This window comes from Stegostoma tigrinum, chromosome 19 (genome assembly GCF_030684315.1).
Source record: "Stegostoma tigrinum isolate sSteTig4 chromosome 19, sSteTig4.hap1, whole genome shotgun sequence".
Taxonomy (NCBI): Eukaryota; Metazoa; Chordata; class Chondrichthyes; order Orectolobiformes; family Stegostomatidae; genus Stegostoma; species Stegostoma tigrinum.
Genome location: NC_081372.1, coordinates 37,130,830 through 37,152,049, shown reverse-complemented (window position 1 = coordinate 37,152,049; position 21,220 = coordinate 37,130,830). Strand labels below are relative to the sequence as shown.

At 40.2% G+C, this 21,220-nt stretch overlaps 1 protein-coding gene across 1 annotated transcript in view; it reads left to right on the top strand.

The window, feature by feature from the left end:
• The first annotated feature begins 8,034 nt into the window (after nt 1-8,034).
• LOC125461583 (cadherin-4-like) overlaps nt 8,035-21,220 on the top strand; it is a 657,666-nt gene continuing 644,480 nt past the window's right edge. Inside the window, exons 1-2 of the mRNA XM_059652818.1 lie at nt 8,035-8,317; nt 8,593-8,707. Of these exons, the coding sequence (XP_059508801.1) occupies nt 8,264-8,317; nt 8,593-8,707 (169 nt within the window). The 5' untranslated portion in view covers nt 8,035-8,263. The remainder of the gene's footprint in view (nt 8,318-8,592; nt 8,708-21,220) is intronic.

The window sequence follows — 21,220 nt, the reverse complement described above, 5'->3', positions numbered from 1 at the left end:
GGTTGAAGGAAATGTTACTTGTTTATATTTCAAGGAGAACAATTAAGGCAGTAGTGACAAGGTTATTGGTGTTAACCACATGGGAACAGTTAATTGATGGCTGAGTTAAGAACACTGCAATTATTAATAAGAAGTCATCTGAGTGAAATTACTCTTTATCCTCTATCCCTTGTTGTTCTCTGTCCAAAGTAAGTAGGGTCACTGCCCTCTGGAATCTCCATGTCCAAGACTTTTTAAAAACTCAATAATACAAGACACAACTAGCTATAAAATATTACCATGCTGTTCCTGATCCATATAGGGAATCAAAATGTCTCCTTAAGATATAGCTGGTCCTCTCAATAAATTATCGTTATAGCTGCTTAGTAAAAGTCATAACAATCCCATACGCTGATTTTGCTATTAAAGAGATGATTGGTAGTGAGTTTAATCTGAGGGTCACCACAACTCAAATAAGGGATGAGGTTCAAAAGGCTGAGTCTTCATTGTGATCTCAGCTAAGACGGAATTGAAACAAAAACAGAAGTTACCAGAGAAGCCCAACAGGTCCGAAACATCTGTAAAGAAAAATTAAAGTTAATGTTTTGGGTCCGGTGACCCTTCCTCATAACTGATGGTAGCTGGGAAAATACTGGTTTCTATGCCGAAGATGGAGAGGGGTGAGGGAATAAGAAGTAAACAGTAGGTGGGGAAAGGGCCCAGAGAGAGAGAAGAATAGTTGGACAGACAAAGGGGTAGATAACAATCTAGCTAGGAGAGTGAATATTTGTTGGTGGTTAACAATAGGTTGTGTGAAATGGCAGACTGTGATATCGAGGCTTGCTGTGCGGGGCAGGGGCCTAGCACAGCAGAGAGTATGGCCCTAAAATTATTGAACTTGATATTGAATCTGGAGGACTGCAGGGTCCCCAAGTGGAATATGTCTTGCTGTTCTTCTAGCTTGCACTGAGCTTCACTGGAGCACTGCAGCAAGCCTGAGACAGAGATTTTGGCATGGGAACAGACTGGTGTGTTGAAGTGGCAGGGTCTTTTATTTGTGAGCAGATTGTAGATGTTCTGCAATATACACTTCATTTCCCCAATGTACAGGAAACCACATTGTGACCAACAAATGCAATAGACTAGATTGTGAGAAGTGCTGGAAAGGTGCTGCTTTAACTGGAAGGTATGCTTGAGCCCTTGGATACTGGAGGAAGTAAATGGGAAGGCGGTACACCTTTGATGGTTGCAACAGAGGCTGCCATGGGCCTGTTGGTGGGGTTGGAGGAGGGGGGAGTGTTTTGTTGGGAGTGAAGAGTGGACCAGGGTGTCCCGGAGGGAACACTCCCTGCGCAAGACAGACAAGAGAGGGGAGGGGAATATGTGTCAGGAATTGAATGCACCGTATTGGTATCACTCTGCATTATAAACTAACCAGCCAGCTAACTGACAAAACCAACTCCCAAACTGGTTGCAATGGGGGTGTTTTCCTTTCTACAATTCATTTGTTCACTGAACTGTACTCCTTGAAAAGCTCTGGAAGTGCAGTGCATCATGCAACTCTGACATTGGACTGAAGGAATTTCTTACATCAAACAAAATGTAATTGAAGTATGCAGTCTTTTCAGTATTTTTTATAATAAAGGAAGTTGACAGGGTTAATGGCAGGACTTCCTAGTCGTGCCATCTAAAGCATTTTGTACTTTGGAGAATCCAGAAAATGATAAAAATAGATGGGCCTTATCACATTGCTGCCTTGCTGTCATGTCAAACTGGATGAATTCTCTAGTTCTCTCAAATGTGTCAGTTACCTGATAAATATATGCTTGGACAGCACCCTGGTTGTTATTGCACAGAACTACTATACTGCTTGAAATGAGCCTGTGGCATAAAGGTTGAGTGCAGTCATCAATTTCATAGCCACAGGCACAGCTGCCAGGCAAATGATCTTTATGCAAGTTTTTACGTAGAACCTAGTAGTGTGTTGCTTTACTTTAGTCGGTGAAGCACATAGAGCTCATCATGAACGTCATCTTTGTACCTGCCTGGCCTGTAAAACACTTTTGGAGGATGTGGGTAATTTCTTATAGAATATTCTCTTCTCTGATACAGCAATTTTTCTTCGATCCTGCAGTGCTCCACCTCACACTCCTCTATCATTGCATACCTGGAAACACTTACTTTGCTTCACATACCTAGTAATCTGAACTTCTTGCAGTGAGAGGAGGCAAAAGGAAAACCAGTGGTCTCAGCAGCCTTCGGGCTGTCAGAAACTAGTACAGTATAATGCAGGGAAGACTGAAAAAAGAGCTTCAAGAGCTCTTCAGTATCTCCAGCAATATCTCTTGAAAGCTTCTTCAGACAGCATGTTCCAAATTAAAGCAATTCTGCCAGTATCAGCCGATACCAGGAACAGGTACTCTGTTTTCATTACCTTCTAAATTACTCTTGTTGTAATGGGAATGCAAGCCTTGGGATCTGGGGATATGAACACAGTTCTTCCTTACTATAATTCATGGTAATGAGCTCTCAGCAGCATTGCCAAGCACGCAGGCAAATGGAAGATCCCAGATCCTGCATTCAGTACAGCACTATGAATAAAGGATCAAAACCAAGAAGAAACAGGACACACCTCACAATCCACCTTGAAAAGTAACCGTGTGACTACTTTAAGACAGGGCCTTGATAAATTGGCAAGAATGTTTCAGGACACTAGCTTTGAAGAGTATGCAGAATTACATGAGAACAAATAGACAAAACAGGAAATGGAGCAATTATTTTTAAACAATAATGAACAGAGAGTATCAAAGGTCCAATTTTTAAAAGGCCAGATACTTATGGAAATACAAGGTAGAAAATTAAATGAAAGAGGTGGGGGCTTGAGGTCCATCACCAAACCTAGTCACTTGGTCTCCTGAGCCCAAAGGGAATTGAGTACCTGACTGTTAGTTTCAATCCTGCTTCCAGGTGTACCACCTCCACAAAAAGCATTTAGGATCCTACTTTTATGAAAGAAAAGGGTATCAGCAGTAAGGCATGTTCCAGACCCTGCAAAGCCATCTCCATCAGGATGTCTGCACCTGTCATGCTTTGTCCAGGGACTCAGGAACAGGCTAGAGTCAGGCTCACTGTTCCTGGGAGGCTGGCCCAAGGCACCAGCTGAGTTGGGGGAGAGTTTTGGATGTCAAGGCTGACTTGCTAGAATACTTATCCCCATGTACTGGGACTGTTTAATCACTACTTCTCACACAGTGTTCCAAGACATCATAGTGCTCATTTTGGCTGTTCTGATGAAGGGTCAGTTGACCCAATACGTTAACTCTAATTTGTCTCCACAGATGATGTCAGACCTGCTGAGCTTTGACAGTAATTTCTATTTTTGTCTCTGATTTGTAGGGACATTTAAGTGACTCCTGGATAGACACATAGATGGTAGTAAAATGTGGGGTATGCAGGGTAATTTGATCTTAGAGTAGGATAATAGTTTGGCACAACATCGTGGGCCAAAGGGCCTGTATTGTGCTGTACTGTTCTCTGCTCAATGTTTGATAACATCCACGGTTCTTTTGGTTTCCATGTACTGGGAGGTGGGCTAGTTGTAATGTGATTGTCAACAGCTTAAATCCTTACCCCTTAGCCTGCTCACATACTCCACTTGCTCATCTTATCCCCCATGCTCTTTTGATGCCCCCTCATACCCTCAGGCCCTATCCGTACCTCCTCAATACATCCTATATATTGCATGCCCCCTCCATACCACTTATATCCCCTTCTTTATTTCATTTCAGAAATCCACATTGTTTCTATGTTCCCTTAACCACCTTTCCGTCAGCCACCTGAAGTTACCTTTGGCTCATAAGCAAAAAATAATGAAAGAAGTTTCATAATTTATTTGAAATGTGTGTGAGAAATCCATAATTGTTTTTAGAATGCCTGAAAAGGACTTTCCGGAGTTGGCATCAATTGTAAAGAAATCAATTGTAACTTTCTTGGACAACAAGTAATACTGGTCCATCGCGACCTCAATAGGAAGGATCTTAACTTAAAAATCCATGTAGCTAGACATGGAGAAGACAGTTCAGGAAGTGGCTGCTGTAAGGAACAAGTGAGAGCTGGTTTGCTTTTTCTGTTTTACTGGATACAACCAGATAGGTTCAACAGGATTTATTATTGGGTGATCAAATGAAAGTATCTCTGGGGAATCTGTTTTAAAGCTAGCTAAGATGAAGGACTGTGCCATTGAGATAACAATGGGCCATGTATAGAATACAGATATCAATGAATGCAACTCGTGAGCCAAAGCAATTGAATGTATAGATGGGAGATCCTATATAGTAGTTTGCAAATTACAGCGCATCAGAACAGCACGTGCCATCCCATGTCTGTAGGAAGTGATGTTATTTTTTGTGGTTGTGTTAGACTTATCTTTGTTGTTCCAACCCTTTAAAATAAAACTTATCTGTATGTTTGAATGATAAATAGCATTTTTAAACATGGTTATATTGGTTCTGCTTTATATTAAAGTAATTCTTGACAAGAAGGGCAATTTTATTATTGTATTTTTTTGTTTAGAGTCATTCAGAAAACTTGGTCATTGTGGTTTACAAAACCCCATGGCTCAGACATAGTTTGACAGTTTCACTTGACCTTTGTCATTACAGCTTGCCCATTATGTCATGCATTGGGGTCCTATGAGACATAGTCAAAAAGGGTGACTCAATTTGAACTGGCACAGGCCAGATTATAGACTCCTTCAACTGACAAACTGGTGCTCTAGGGTGACGAAGGGTCTAGGCCCGAAACATCAGCTTTTGTGCTCCTGAGATGCTGCTTGGCCTGCTGTGTTCATCCGGCTCCACACTTTGTTATCTTGGATTCTCCAGCACCTGCAGTTCCCATTATCTCTGTAGGGTGATGTGACAGCTTTGCTGTGGACAGGACAGAATAAAGTCCTTTGGCTGCGATGTGCATCTTCAGACACGGGAGCCACTAAATCTATAATGTGAGTAATCTGCACATTTTTTAACTTGTGACATAGTCGGTTCTTTAATCACTACTTTTAACATAGCTTTCCAAGACTTCATATTCCTCATCTTTTTTTTAAAGAAAGAAGCTTTGCCTGGTCATTTCTACATTTTTTTTTATTCAGGTTCCCTTGTGTTAGCCTTCTCTGTAGAATAATCCCTTTGACAAGTCAACAATACCATCCTGTTGGTGCAGAGCAGCTAGCTACAATTCAGTGAATTAGAGCTGACCTTTCATTACACATAAGGACCTGATAAGGAAAGTTTAAGACTTTAGCCAATGATTCTACAATAAATAGATTTTAAAGTGTTTTAAATATCAATAGCTGTATTTGGTTACTTCTGTAACATCTCCAAATTGAATAAAAAATTCCCAGCATGTTTCACAAAAGAATGGACAGGAAACCAAACCAATTCTACAAGATAATATCCTCTAATTTAGTTTCAGTCACATGAGTTAAGCCTTCATATTATATCATATTAATAAGCTCCATACTGACTGTTCATTGGGCTCAAATATAGCAGCGAATAACCTTGGCATTTTCATCAAAACTGTGCTGGATTTGCAAACCACAACCTGTCAATCACTGCCTTTATTCATCTCCAGAATGTTGCCTATTTATGATCTCTTTACCTTCTCTGCTATTGATACCTTTCATAATCTTTCCATCACCTTGGGAACAATTTTTCAAATACTATCTTCACCAGCCTCCAGAATTCATAAATTTAATTGAAACCAGAATTTTGCGATTTGGATTTATTTCCATACCAAGAACAATGTATGACCCTATACAATCTATGTCCAGTTCTATCAGGCTCCTGGGCAAAGTTAATCAATTCTCAGCATTACATCCTTCTTTGGAAATCTCAAATACTGAAGAACTCTTTTGTTGCCACATAATCATATACCTTTTTCAGATTAGATTCCCTACAGTGTGGAAATAGGCCCTTCAGCCCAACAAGTCCACACCACTCCTTGGAGCATTCTACCCAGACACATCCCCCTATAACCCACATGCCCCTGAACACTACAGGAAATTTAGCATGGCCGATCCACCCAGCCTGCACACCTTTGGACTGTGGGAGGAAACCGGAGCACCCGGAGGAAACCCACGCAGACAAAGGGAGAATGTGCAAACTCCACACAGACAGTCGCCCGAGGCTGGAATCAAACCTGGGTCGCTGGCGCTGTGAGGCTGCAGTGCTAACCACTGAGCCACCGTGCCGCCCACTTCTGGACCTTCTGGTCCTTTAATATAAAAGCAGAGAATGCTGGAAATCCTCTGCAGGTCAGATGCTACCTGTGAAGAGAAAAGCGGAGTCAACATTTCAGATCAGTGATGTCAAGTCAGAACTGAAGTAGTTAGAGATTTGGTGCTTTTTAAACAGGTATGGAACTAGGTTAAGTACAATGGATGGGCAATGTAATTTGAAACGAAATAAAAGAGTGATTAAAAGCCAAAAGGGAAGATAGTGTAAGACTAAAGTCATAAGCCAAATCAAAACAACTGTAAACACAGTCCCAATCTCACCAGGCATTTTGGGTTATGGCACAGATAGATTTGGCTTTTTGTTTGTCTAAGTTCCTACAGTTTTGATTTGGCATTTGTTCACTACTCCCCTCCACTACTATCAAAGGGTGAATTTCCACCCATCACAGCACTGCCTTCTGGAATTCCTTTGGAAAATCATAATGCATTTCTACCTTCATTTCATCAACTACATTCCAAATTGCTTTTATATTCTTCCTGGCATCTATCTCCTCCTATCGTAAGATGCTCTCAGGTTTTATGTTAAATGAGGACTGTTGTATAAGTATTGGTAAAATATGATAAAAATTCTCAAGTCCAAGTTTGAATCTGGTACTGGGATGAAAATCTCCTCTGCAAGCCTGATGGCCTGTAAGAACTTCATATGTCATGATGTTGAATCCAGTTTTGATCCAGTTCCAAATGTGTACAGATCCAATGTACAAAATCCATTGTAGTAGTTCGCCAGAAAAGGGCTTAACTATTTGAACGGTTCTCAAAGGAGTGTTGAATGGTATGGGAACTGCGTAAACTTGCATTAGATGTATTCTTTGATGGTTGCATTTAATTTGAAGGCAGCTTGTTCAGGCAGAGCAACCTAGTGTACATCTAGCCCATTTAATCTTGGAAGAATTAATGCCTTGCTCCCAATACCAACTGGAAGAGTAAAAAAAGGCTTGTACTCTTGTGGTGCAGTAGCCACTCTATTCAAGTCCCACGTCCTCCAGAGGTGTGTAATAACATTTTTGAACAGGTTGATTAGGAAAAAAAAGTCTTTCAGAAAATGCATATCATGGAATGGTCCTGGAGAATATACAGTGTGATACTCTGCATCACTTGTATATTCAAATCAGTTGTAATACTCAGATATTGGAACATGCTTGGATTTCAAAATGAAAGATTTCTATAAGATTGAAAAATGCTAGAAAATCCCGTGATGGGAAGACTGAATTCCGGCTGTTATTGCAGATAACTTCATTAATTCAAATTTACTTACCACATTTTTACAAGTAAAATTGGTATTTGCGTTACATCTGCATGAAATCATGTCTTCTGTCCGACTGACTTTTGCAAAGAACTCAGTGGAAAGGTATAGAGGTCTTGGAGCTCCTATATGGCGAGGCCTTGGGGTCAGAAATCAATTACCTTTGCCGGCCCTGGTTATTTTATGTATACATATCTTGGTGGAACCGGGCTAGCACTGGGGGGGAAAAAAAGACGTTTCTTGTTTTAAATGGGAGGCCTCTGAATTTTATTTTTTGAACGCTATTCTGTTATATGACCAATAAACGTTCAATCTAATTCCAACAAGGCATTCTCCAACATACATGGGAGAAGGGCCCGGAGATGTTGGCGGTGCCTGGTACCTGTATTGTCATGTAAATCCTTCAGCGGAGCTGACTCTCGCCTTCCGCTGGAGCTCCGCCCCTCGGTGGGCGGGGTTTACAGTGACGTTTTGACGGGGGAGGGGGGAGGTAGTGAAGCGCCGCGCACCTGCAGCGTGAAATTGACACAGAGAGACAGAGAGAAGAGCCCAGTGCAGAGCCACACAGAGAAGCGAGGCAGCTGTAGAGCCGCTCCACTCCCCCAATGCATTAACAGCCCCGATGCGCTGCTAAGCAGGGGCTTCGGGTTTTCTCCCCCCCCCCCCCATCTCAACTTTGCCCGACTTTCTGCTTTTTTAAAATTATTATTTTGGTGGTCGGGGGCTGGGGGTTCGCAGTTAGCAGGATGCCAACCTCCGCTGCCATCCTTCCGATCGCACTGCTTATGTGCTCAGTTCGGGTGAGGGGATAATTCTTCTTAATTGCTGGAGATAAGTGTATTTGCTCGCACGGTGCCTTTTGGCGAGCCGCAGTTATCGTGAAAGCACGGTTTGGTCGCTTGTTTCATCTCTGATATGTGTACGGGCTTTACGCTGTATTGTTTCCTGAATGCTTCAAATTGTGTTTTGTGTGTGTGTGTCTGTGTGTGTGTGTGTGTGTATTTAACTGCCCAGCTCCGAGTAGTTTTAACCCGCAATAAGTTTGAATGGGGAATTTTCTGCTTGATCATCTCAGGCACCGACAGCGGATGCTGAAGGGAGAATACCCTCGTGTAGGACTGGATTTTCTGAAGATGTGTATGCCGCGTTTATTTCAAGGAGTGTTTTAGAAGGCCAGAGTTTTCTTAAAGGTAAGGGCACTGAGATGTTCAAATGCGATCCTCTATCCTGAGACAGGCTGCGCCCAGTACCGTTACTTCGCAACAGAGGCTTGAGAGATCCGTAAATAGCCGGATCACTGGAAATGTGTAAGAAAACCTCTCCCCACCCATCCCTTCCCAGCGACTCTGCAGCTTTGATAAAACTTTCATTGCTCAGTTGTGTCGGGAGGCGAGATATTCAGGCTTTTTTTTCTTGTTTGTCGTTGAACCGATGGAAATGTTTTCCTCCTCTCGTCTAATGCTGGCCCTGTCTGCGGAACCTGTTTCTGCCGACTGCAACCGCTAGCTATTTCTTCAAGCTGTGTATTGATGTATAGCTCCACTATATTTCACTCGTTTTGGTTGAAAAAAACAAGATGTGCTTTAACTGGGTTTGAGAGCTGTCCAATTGAATTGAATTGAAGCATTCATTGTTTAGAGAAACGGCGTAAATTTCATTTCACTCTCCGCCTGTTTCTTGACATGAATGTAGTTTGAGTTTGAGCCTTGCAAACTTTGTATCTGTCAAGTCTTTGTGCATTGATGCGTGAGATATATGTCCGTTTAAAAGCAATTTTCACGCGGAGCTGGGGGAGGGAACACCAATTGATGAGAGCTGGATTTGTACCATTGTTCTACGTGTAAACCAATCTGCGAGTTTCATTGATCCTAACTCCCCTACCAGGGTTTCTCGATTTTATTTTATTGGGATTTAAACACAGGCGAATGGGAGCAGGATGAAATGAAATAGTGGCTTTCCGAATAAGGGTAACAAAATGTGTTGCTTATGTTTGAAACACAGCAGTTGGATAAGTTCGTTCTAAGAGTGGACTTTTGAGTTTGTCAAGTGAAGTCATTAGTATCCAGAAAATGGGAGTGAATAGGAAGCTGTATTCCTCGCTCTCTTAGTTGTGTTTCAAGTCAATCCTTGAAGGTAGTGTTTGTTCCTTAGGGGTTTCTTGTCTTTTGCTCAACAGAATCAAATGTCAAATTTGAATGCCATCTACTTATGGGATGAATGATCTCCCAGAAATGACAATGTTAGCCCCAACAAAAATGGGTATTCAAATGAACACCCATCTTGTTGGATCTGGGCATACTTTTTTTTGCCCCTTTTTTTTTGAAAGAATGTTTTCATGAACTGAAACGTGTGTATCTTTGTGATATGGAGATGTCCCTGAAAGGTGGAAAATGTATGAAAAAAATTGAAAGGTCAACATTGAAGTGACATGATCAACTTTTAAAAGTAATAAGCCAAGATTTGGGTATACAAAGAGTTCCCAACAATTGAAGAACTAACATCCTCATTGGCTGGAAACTGAGATGATTTAGTGACAGATGCAATTTCTGTGCATTGTGAATTATTAGTGATTTATAACATTTGCAGCGTCATATCAAAGTAATGACATCACAGTGATAAAGTAACCAGTTGTTTATCAAGTTGATTTTGCTACTGGAAATATGTGGCCTTTTACACTGCTCCAGGAAATAGAACATATAAGGGTTTTCCATTCAAGTGTAGCTAAGTGAACGGTTAATTTGAGAAGTCTGACTTCTGAGATTCGGTTAAGACAATACATATTGAAATGGTAATCGTGTACTAAAACTTGTACAACTTGAACAAACAAAACTGTGCAACTAGAGTAATGACTTCAAATGCTTCAAAAGCTCCAGCAGTGCAATAAATGAATGAACAAATGAATGAATGAATTGTTTGTTCTGATTGATCACATTCTAGAAGCTTAATTGATCTGATGATTTGAAAACATCTACAAGGGGACACCAAAATGACACATCATACATGAGTAGTAGTGGAAATTTCTAAGTAATAGTGAAATCTTGAATTTAAATTGCAAGTTTTTATATTCTACCTCTGCACCTAAAGACGCATAACACAAGCTACATGTTTTCATCTGTTTCTGTACCTAGTTTTTCTTGGAGACTGGCAACAGGTTAGTGACTGAGGCTGTAACTTATGGGTTCCCCACTCTGCATCAAGCATGCCTGCCAGGAGACTCTGATTCTTACCACCTCCCAGAGGCATTTGAATGGCACATAGAAATTGAAGTGTAGAATTAGCTTTTTTTTGTTTGCTGATCCATGTTTGTTACAGCATGATCAGAGCATCTAACTTGTCTGCTGGTATCAAATTCAAATTCAACACCTTCAACTCCATGCACATTTTTTTCAAAGGAAAAAGGCCAATTTTGAGTTACGTCTACAGACAATGTGGATTTCTGTTGTTACTTTTACCATGTTTTTGAACTGATTTAATTTTTTTTCAGATTGATAAATCATGTTCAACCTTGAGATTGCTGATTGGTCTAGGGATAGACAATTTTCACAAGTATCAAGTTGTGACTAATGCTGAAATTCATGATATTATAAATACTAATGTTACGATACCAGAACCATTCTTGTGTTATGAGTAAAAGTAATATAACAACACTGTTGTTAAACTGAAATCTTTGATATAATTATTTTTTAAAAGTTGCACAAACTCTTACCTTTTATAATTATTTCTTTGCATTCTTTTACCCTATGCAATTTTAACACTTTAATCTGGCTAATTGAATATGATCTGTTCATGTTATTTACACTTTTTTTCACTTCCTAACTATACAGTACAGTTTTTTCTTTTAAAAATCTCATTCTTTATTGAGGCACTTGACTTCTTCCTACCTAAAACATAGATGCTAAGGAAAATAATTATGCTTATTGGCTAGAAATCAGTTTTAGATCCAAGTGTGGAGATTTAACACGGTTCTAAAATAGGCGAGACATTTTTAGCATTCATTTATTGATTAACACGTTTCGTGCATACAAATACTCCTGATGGCATCATCACTCCTAACAATCAGCACCTGAACTGATATGGGTCTCAATAGATATTGAAGGTTCAGCGAAAAGAGGAATTCCACTGTACCAAGCAGACATCAATGCTACATTAATAAGATCAGGACTTTTAAAAAAACAAAGTATTCAGATGTCAGGAAATCTAGAGTGCTCCTGTCCTGGCATCAACAGAATATGAGTATATACATTAATTATTCGGGAACTAGACAGGTACATATCTGGCAGTTTAATTTGAAAAGAATTTTTATGGTACAGCATACTTGTCAATTTTAAGGTCAAAACTGTAACCACTTCAAACTTGTAAACCTTAGTTCCATGAAGAATGTGTTTTTTTTTGTTACTTAATGATTGAAGATGTTGTGTTTGTGTGTGTGTGTGTGTGAGACTAGTTGTCCGTCCAGACCAGGCAATTTAAACATTTTTTTTTCCCTGAACATAAATTCATAACTTAAATCATCATGGGTACTTTAATTCAAAAGCTAAATCATGGTGTGGAATATTGTCAGTGTTGTATGTGAATAAAGTCATCAATTTTTCTTTATTAATCTTTATGGAAATCAGACCCACTGGTTTTGTCACTGACTTCTGTTTTGGGCAACAAAGTCCAACTGATCCTATGTACAGCCATTTTCATAAATTTTGTTACATTAATGGCTTTTAAATTTCAAAATACATTCCAGACAGAGACATTCTGTGTTTTTGTTCCTTGTTTAGCTTTTCACCAAGACTGGAGTACAATTGCTATCGTCTACTTAAAATATCAGGCAACTTCAGATAATTAGATCCCACAGCAATAAATATTATTGAGAAAGATAAATATAAGAAATAGTCGAAATACTTGCAATGTTTTAAAATTTTAGTTTGATTATTAGATCCTGCCCATATTTATCATCTCCAACATAAGACTCTAACCATTATCATTTAATGTTCAATGATCTTACCATGACTGAATTCTCCACGCTCGGACATCCGTTGACTTAAAAACTGAACTGGAAGAACCATACAAGTACTGTGCTTATAACAGCAGGTCAGAAACAAAGAATCCTGAGGCAAGTGACTCCCCTCTAGTCTTCTGAACTGACTGCACACTATCTAAAAGGCAAAAATAGTGTGAGATGGGATGCTCTCTCTTTACCTCAATGAGGGCAGCTCCAGCAGCACTCAAGAAGCATCACATTATTCAGGACAAAGCAATGCATTTGAATTGTCACCCATCCACTACCACCTTCACGACTGAAATAAATGCTACACACAGTTGCTATTTACACTGCAGTAACTCACCAAGGTCACTATGACAGCTCCCTCCTAAACCACAATCTCTATCAACTAGAATGAGAAGAACACCTGATACATGGAAACAGCACCACTCAAGGTCTCCTCCAAGCCACTCCTGATTCTGATTTTGGAACTGCATTGCTGGTCCTTCACTATAACTAGGTCAAAAGCCAGGAACTTCCTCCCTAACAGCAATGTGGGGACTCTGATACACCAAGGACTGCAGTGCATCAAGACACTTAACACCATCTACTCAAGGGCAATGAGGAACGGGTAACACATGCCAGCTTAGTCAACAATACCCACATCCCATTATGTTTCTTTTAACTGGTCAAAACTCTCAAGTTGAAATTGGAAAATTCATTTAATTCAGGAAGGCTCTTCAAATTATATCTTTTTTAAGATACATTGTCAACTAGTGCCTATGTTAACAAGTTTTATTTTCATATTTACTTGATACATCTACTTAATATCGTACACAACTTTTAAAATAGTAAATGATTCAGTATGTTACTTAGAAAATTGCATTATGTTAAGTGGTCCCTCAAATAGAGGATTGTAACACCGTGATATTGTAAAATACTCAGATGTGGTGATTAAACCTATTTTCAAATCATTAATAAACAAAACCCTGGATCACAACTCTAATGAAAAATGAATTATTACATTCTATTGTGTTTGATTTGCACTGGTTTGTGGAAGATTTTATTTTTGATTATGTACATAATTTTAAACATTTTAACAAATTATGGCCTTAATAGCTCAATTACCAGTGCATCTAGGCACAATTTCCTGAAGTCGTAAAGTAGATGCTTTATCTTTAGGTGTAGATTAAGGGAGATGGGAAGATGATTTGGTCAGTAGCTTTCACCTGCGTGGTTCAGTTTTTCTCTTCACTCTTGTTAATATTTTCTCACCCCCCCCCCCCCCGCATCTGCTGCTATCCAAAGGATTATCTGTTTACTCTGCAACATATTCTCTCCTTTAATCCACATCATCTTTCCCATCAGCAGAGCTGTTCACAAGGTTCCAGGAAGTTATCTGATTTTCCAAGGCTAGTACAAGGATTAATGCAGCAGGATTTTGAGTCCAGTTTTTCAATTTAATATCTACCTCTTGAAATCATACTGAAGGGACTGTGTTGACATGTATAACTGAACTATTTTGGTGTGTGATTTTGTTGAAGTAAAACCAACTAATTTTCATTTGATTAAAATAAACTGGTGTTTGAATGTGTTGCGTTTAAAATTTGTTCAATTAAATTGCAAAAATAAAATCAAAGGAATAGAATTTAAAATATTGCTAATTTACATGTATTTGTGATGGAGAGTGACAGTCCATCTCCAGATGAAAGTTCTCATTGATGCGTATAGGTGGCTTTTTACACTTTAATGAAAAAGCAAGGTTGTATAAAATTGGAAGTTGATCTTCATCTTTCAAAAATATAGAAAATTCCCTGTTTGGTCTCGAACAATCTGTCAGCTACAGAAGGAAATATCAAGATCTGTGGAATAGAGATTTGCAAGGAAGAGTGAGAACTTTTTTTGTGCAGAAGCTATTTATTTATATTCCACAAATGATGGGGTGGATCTTAACTCCTCCATGTGGAAGCGAGTTGATAGACTTACAATAGAGGTGGTTGACTCTATAACATTCCTATTACACTGCCTTTTATCCTATCATTCTTTGCTGGCTTGCTGACATGCCTACCTGAATCAGATGGGGACATCTTTTACTTTATTCTTTCAGGACATGGCACAGATGCAAGGTAACGATGCATTTATAATATCCTGTTGGTCAGATACTGCATCATGGAGCTTCTACTCAGTAAAACATAAGGCAGCAGAGAGAACAGAATTAGGAGTGTGAAAAAATAATATTGAGGCCAGCAGCAGCGTAAGCTGTCTGCCAGGGTCTGAGAGTAACGAGGACTATTGATATTATTGGGCTCTCGACTGCTCCCCTTGGGCCTACGGGTAGAGTGTTTCTGACCTGTCCCAGAACAGTGAGCCAACAGTAGTGAGGAGAAGTAGAATGCTCAATCAGTTGGCCACTTACTGTGTGGAATCTATCCAAATGTGTTCAGTTGTATGTTGTGGAGAGGTATTCAATTGTTCCACTTTAAATTATTAAATATAAAATTCAGTAAATTCTACAATTCTTCTGAAAGGATGTGAATTTGTTTTATCAGAAGCATTTAAGTACATTCTTTGTTGGGGGGGGGAGGGAGAATGTAAATAAACTTTTTTCCCATATGAAAGCCAGCAGTGTTTTAAAAAGAAACAATTGCAATGGCTGGGGAAAAATCCATGATCTGATGAATATTGTGTGGTACAACTTGTACTAGATCATCAGTTAAAAAGCATGTTGTAAATAGGAATTGTGGTATCTTGCATATGTTGCCCTCAGTAGGTAGATTGTATTGAATTTTGAGTCTTGAACTGGCACAATTTGTATTTTATCATTGTTTCCATTTGGATTTTGAACCTTTCGTTTCTCCATATCCGATCAAGAAGATGAACATAAATTTTGCCTCAAATGTGCACATGATCAGTTCAAATACTTAAATTGTTGTGGGGGGTGGGGGAGGGAAGGTGCCATGAGGCCACAATCATTGTAGAAAGTTATTTTTCTTGATTCTCTATACCTTTTATATTCTTGAAAATTGTCAATACTACGTCATAAACTGCCTATCCTTTGCAACCCAGTTTTCCCTGCATATTCATGTCTGAACCCACTTGCCTTTTTCCAATGGCTCGTTCTTTTGTGCCCATGTGTAGCCTAAAATTTTACACTCAACATCATGTTGATGAGGAAGGATGTATTATCAGTGAAAGTATTTTAAAAATTAATGTTAGCTTACAGAAGCAACTGGAAATGCCCAATCTCCCTGACTGCAGCATCACTTGCAAGTCCTGTTGCTGTTTTTAGTTTAGTAGATAAGTTGGAAGTGATGATAATGATAACAACTTCAATTTCTACAGCACAATTAATATAATAAGATGTTTTGCAGAAGTGTTTTTAAGCAACATTTGTCACTTATTGGGAGACATAAAGGCAGATAACGAAAAGCTTGGTCAAATGGGTTTTAAGAACTTATCGGAAAGCAAGAAAAAGAAGTTAACATCTTAACGTCTAAACAGTTAAATTGTACAGCAAATTAAATTTGGATTTATCCAAGAGGCCAGAATTAAAGTAAATAAGTGAACAAATACCCACCTCACAAACACATTGATCAAGGGCAATGAAATGGACTGTGCAAACACTGCCCATTCTGCAGTTATGAGACACAGATATGACTTGAAATTGCCTAACTTTGGTTTAATGGTGTAATTTTAATTTGGAAAATAGCAAATGCAACATTTCTAAAGTTCAAATAGAATTAGTTGCAGTGTTTCAACCCTAGTTCACATTGGATTACAGTCATTGGCAGAGCTGTCACCGTTTGATATTAATTAACTCACCAACCTTTATCTGATGAGCCAAAAGGAATTCTTAGTGAAAATTGGAGGTTTCCTTTTTGCAGTGGGGTAATATTGTCAGTGAACAGAGTTTGTGTGTGAAAATGTGCCATGCCTAGTTTGAGTCTAGTAATTGTATCAAGGTCAAGCAGGTGAGTTCCCTGCTTGGGGCAGTTAACCTGGTCCAGTCAGGGAACTCTGGCTGACAGAAATAAACTGACTCTGAGAGCCAGCTCTCAAAGGGAGTTGGACCAGTGTCAAGTACTACGCATTTGTAAATAAAGGGTGACTTGGTGATGGGATGCCAGCCTCTAGGAGTTATTTCAATGGTGACAAAAGAGAAAAAATATGCTTCTCAAGAAATTTGCTTGCAACAGTCATGTTTGAGTTTGGGTAAGCATTTCTGGCACCATAACATGATTTGAAAAGCTTGACTTGTTCGATCCTGCCATCGAAGGCTGGGCCCAGACTGTGGAAAGAAAGTTAGTGTCTTTTCTACCCCCGCCCCCCCCCCCCCCCCCCCCAGCAAATGACATAGAGACAGAGGAAAAGCAACCTGTCAGGAGAATTCCTTGTTGTGGACCTGCAGGTATTTAAGTTATAGGGAACCTAATGTATCCTGAGGCACCTAATACAGAAATCTTTCGAGAGTTGAAAAGACTTTTTGGTTTAACCTTTTAATGAGATTCTGACAGACTTGTTTGCTTGGTATGTAAGACTAATGATTTAGCCAAGCAAAAGTGCCTATTAGCTGAGCCCCAACTGGATTTGTCATTTTTCTTAAAAACTACAGTAGCACAAGGAATTACGGGGCATTCTGATGGATGTGAACACTCCCACTAGGCTGACTGAGCTTTGGGGACACCATTTGAGTGAAAGCAATTGTGTAGCCTCACTAAGGACCTACCCTGAACTGAGGGGCTCTGTCAGCCCAGAGCACAACCCTTTTTTTTAGAAAAGGGTGCCAAACTCTGCTGAACAGTTGACATTTTGTTCAGGATCTGGGCTGGCAAGCTACTGTAGTTGCTGCTGGAAGGTGGGCTTAACAGCAAAAGAGTCCCACTAGGCCTGAATTTGCTAAGAGAATTTGTAGGCTGGTATCCAGGAGACTGCACACTCTGGAAAGTCCACCTACAGTTAAATTGCTTAGTAACATCCAAATCAGAACCAATCAAAATAGACATCTGGTTAAATGGTCACCCAGTACTAATGGAGGTTTGTACTGGCGCAGCTATAGTAATGATCACAGAACCGGTCTTTAAAATAGTTGACCTATGGACTCCAATGCTTATATTTGCACAATGCCTTGGCTAGGCTGAGAATCTACTGGGGGATCTTTACAGATTCTGGGTATAACTTCGTTTCTGGTCTCACACGAAGCAGCTGCTTCAGTTACCATCGATTGTAGTAAAAAGATCTAGCCCAAACTTGATGGGGTGAAATTGTTTGAGAGAGATTCACCTCGATGCTTTTTTGATTGAAAATGGCTGCATGAGTGAAGTCCTAGTTAAGTACCCAGAGGTTTTTCCAGAAGATCTGAGGACTAACATAGCATACATCACCGTGCATGTTATCCAGGAAGCGGTTCCACAATACTACAAGGCCTGCACAATGCCATTTACCTTGCATGCAAAAGTAGAGGCAGAAATGTAGAAGGCTGGAGAGCAAAGGAATCATCAAACCAGTACAGTTTGCAAATGGGCAACTGTTCATTCCGATTGTGAAGACCGGTAGATTGGTTCGCCTTTTGTGGGGATTTTAAATTAATGGTAAACCAAGTTTTGCATCAGGACAAATATTCAGTCCCTTACACAGAGGACTTAAACACAAGCTGGTGGGGAGGGAGGGGGGTGCAGTGGCACAGGCTGTCCTTCACAAAGCTGGGCATGAGCCATGCCTACCTGCAACTGTGGTTTAGCTGAGGGTTCCTGAAGTTTGCTCAGTTAATACCTGTAACAGTTTTACCCAAATGACAGTCTTGTACATTGGTAATCACTGTACACTGAAAAATGATATAGGCCAATGGAGAACAATTCACAAAATGTACCCCAGATTGCATTATCTAGATGACATCCTAAAGACAAGGAAGACCAATAAAGAACACTTAGAACTAGGACATAGTCCTTGCATGTTTCTGCTAGGTGGGTGTATGCCCTCTTAGAAGGGAAGAGCAAGTGTTCCAGGCACCCCAAATGACCTACTTGGGTGACAATTGACAAGACCAGGTTATACCCACTGTATAACCTGGTGAGGTTAAAGTGAGGTCAATCTAAGGTGCTCTGGCTCCCACATCTGTAGACGAGCTTGGGTCTTTCCTTGGATTGGTGAATTATTATGGAATGTCAATATGTAACCTGGCTTCTATCCTGGCATCCTTCTGTCTGCTATTGAGAAAGTCAGTCTTGGTTTCCTAGCCAAGATGTAGCTTGTAGGGATGTGAAGCAGCAGCTATGCTCAAAGGTTTTTGCACATTGTGATCCCAAGCAAGTTGTAATGCTGATGTGCGATGCCTCCTGCATGGTATCTGGATAGTGTTAGCTCACAGATGGTCTGATGGAGAGCAACTCGCAAGAGCATATACTTACTGAACTTGTGCTGATGCAGAGCACAAATAGATCTAGACAGAGAAGGAAGGTTTGGCAGTTATCTTTGGTGTAAGACAGTTTCACCATTTTTTTTCTTATGGATGCAAATTTGTAATAGTATAAGACCACAGACCCCTGCTAGGTCTTGTCATGCGATCAATAGCCTCAGGTTGAATTCAATAGTGGGCTCTCATTATAAGTGTTTACAATCACAAACTGGAACATCATCCAGGAAGCGAAGCAACAAATGCAGACGCATTGAGCCATCTCCCACTGGCAGATGCAGCACCAGTGGTGTTGTCACTAGAAGAGTTTGTTCTGGTTTGAAACTTGCAGGACACTGCTGATAATAAGACTGTGGATGATAAAAGATCCGATCTTGGCATAACTATGACAGCTAGAGGCAATGGTGGGGGGAAATGGGCCATCACAACCAAAACCGAGACCTTTCTGGACCCAGCAAGACCAAATCAGTTGAGCATTTTAATTTTGGGAAATAAAAGTGATTTGGCACAAGCAAAGGTCACTGCCAAATAATGGCTGAACTCCAGGCTCATCCAGGGGTTTCAAAAATGAAGATGTTGTCAACAAGTTTGTCTGGTGGCCAGGAATATATGCTGACAGCCATTTGGTGGCGCAGTGCCCAGAGTGCCAGCAAAGAATTTTGCCAGCAAAATTCCACCAGCTACTTCCCCACATTTGTGGGGAATGACTGGGTAAACCTGGATTCTGTTGCACGTTGACCTATGCAGGTCCTTTTCATGGGCTCTATCTTCAGAAGTTACTGTGGATGCGCACACCAAAGTGGTTGGACCTGCATAGAGTTAATTTGTCAAACACTGGAACAATGATGGAAAAGTTGCAACCATCTTTCGCAATAGATGGGCTCCTGCAAGTGTTGGTCACCAGATCAGCTATCATTTTAGTAGCAGGGTTTTACAGTTTCCTAAAGTGAATGGCACTCAGCATGTAATGATGGCTCTATCATCTGCTGGCTAATGTTCTGGCAGGAAAAAGCTAGCCAGTCTTTTGAAGGCAGGCTTAAAGAAACTGTCTACAGCTTCATTGTAATAACAAACTGTCCCAGTTCTGATTTTGATTATTGGATCACCTTTCCTGCAATGAGATGGGCAGGAGGCATGGACAACCTGAGGTAGGGTCCTGTGACCTACAAAGTTTGGGTAGGTGAGGCAGTCCTGAACAAGAATGTGGGCCACATGAAAGCTGCAAACGCTCAAATAAAACAGGAAAACCCATATCTGGCCCCACAGAACAGCTGGAAAGGCTGCCGGAACCTGTGGATTCTTCCTCTCCTCCTCTTTCCACACCACCCCCCCTCCCCCCATGCCAACCATTTCAGTGTTGAAGAAACATCTGAATCTGAGATGGACACTATGATGAGACAGCCGTAATGCCTTTACCACCAGAGAGGATTAATTTCTTGCGTCAAACCTGGTGAGAGGCGTGTTACGGTCTGGTACACACCCCTTATACCCGAGGCTGAGTTGGAGGAACTGAACCCAGCGCAAAAACACCCCAGGAGAGGCTAGACGAAAAATAACAGACGAATGTCCCTCGCCGGAGAGGGAGAGGGATGTAGTGATTGTAACAAGATCAGCCAGATAGGCCTTACAGAATGAGTTCCACGATTGGGGCTGTTAACCTGGTCCAATTAGGAAGCCCTAGCTGACAGAAGTAAATAGGAACGGCAGCGGTTCTGTTTGCTCCTGGGAGCTGGCTCTGAGGAAGCTAGACCAGTGTCAAGAAATATGCATGTGTGAATTACACATAAGTTGATGAATGATGTCAGCCTCTCTGGAATTATTTCGGAGTCCCTTTTAGGGAAATCTGCAAATCCAAAACAAAAATGATCCTTCCATCCTTTCACCTCGTATTGCAGAATACTTAAGTTTTATAATTGAAGATCATTTGTAATTTGTAATTGTCAATTGTATTCATTTGATTTGATCAAAAAACCTATTACAATTTAACCTATCCCAGACAGGTGCAATGCCTTGTATTTATCAATGTAAACAATCCCCCAGCAACCCACTCTCCATGCTGCTCATGGTGTTGTTGAGTTCCTTTTGCCAAAAGAACATGGTTAAAAATAAGATCCAGTTGAATAGTTTATATTTATCACTTCACAATAAGCTGCTTTAACAGATCAAATTTGTAATGTTAAAGTAAATGGTACTCTAGTGTAGGTAAATGCAGCACCCCTACACTCTAAGGTTTAAAATTAGATTGTGTGGCTCGAGGAAAGGATGTTGCATATAGTGTTCATCAAATATTTTTTAGGATCATTTACATTCATCTGAACAGTT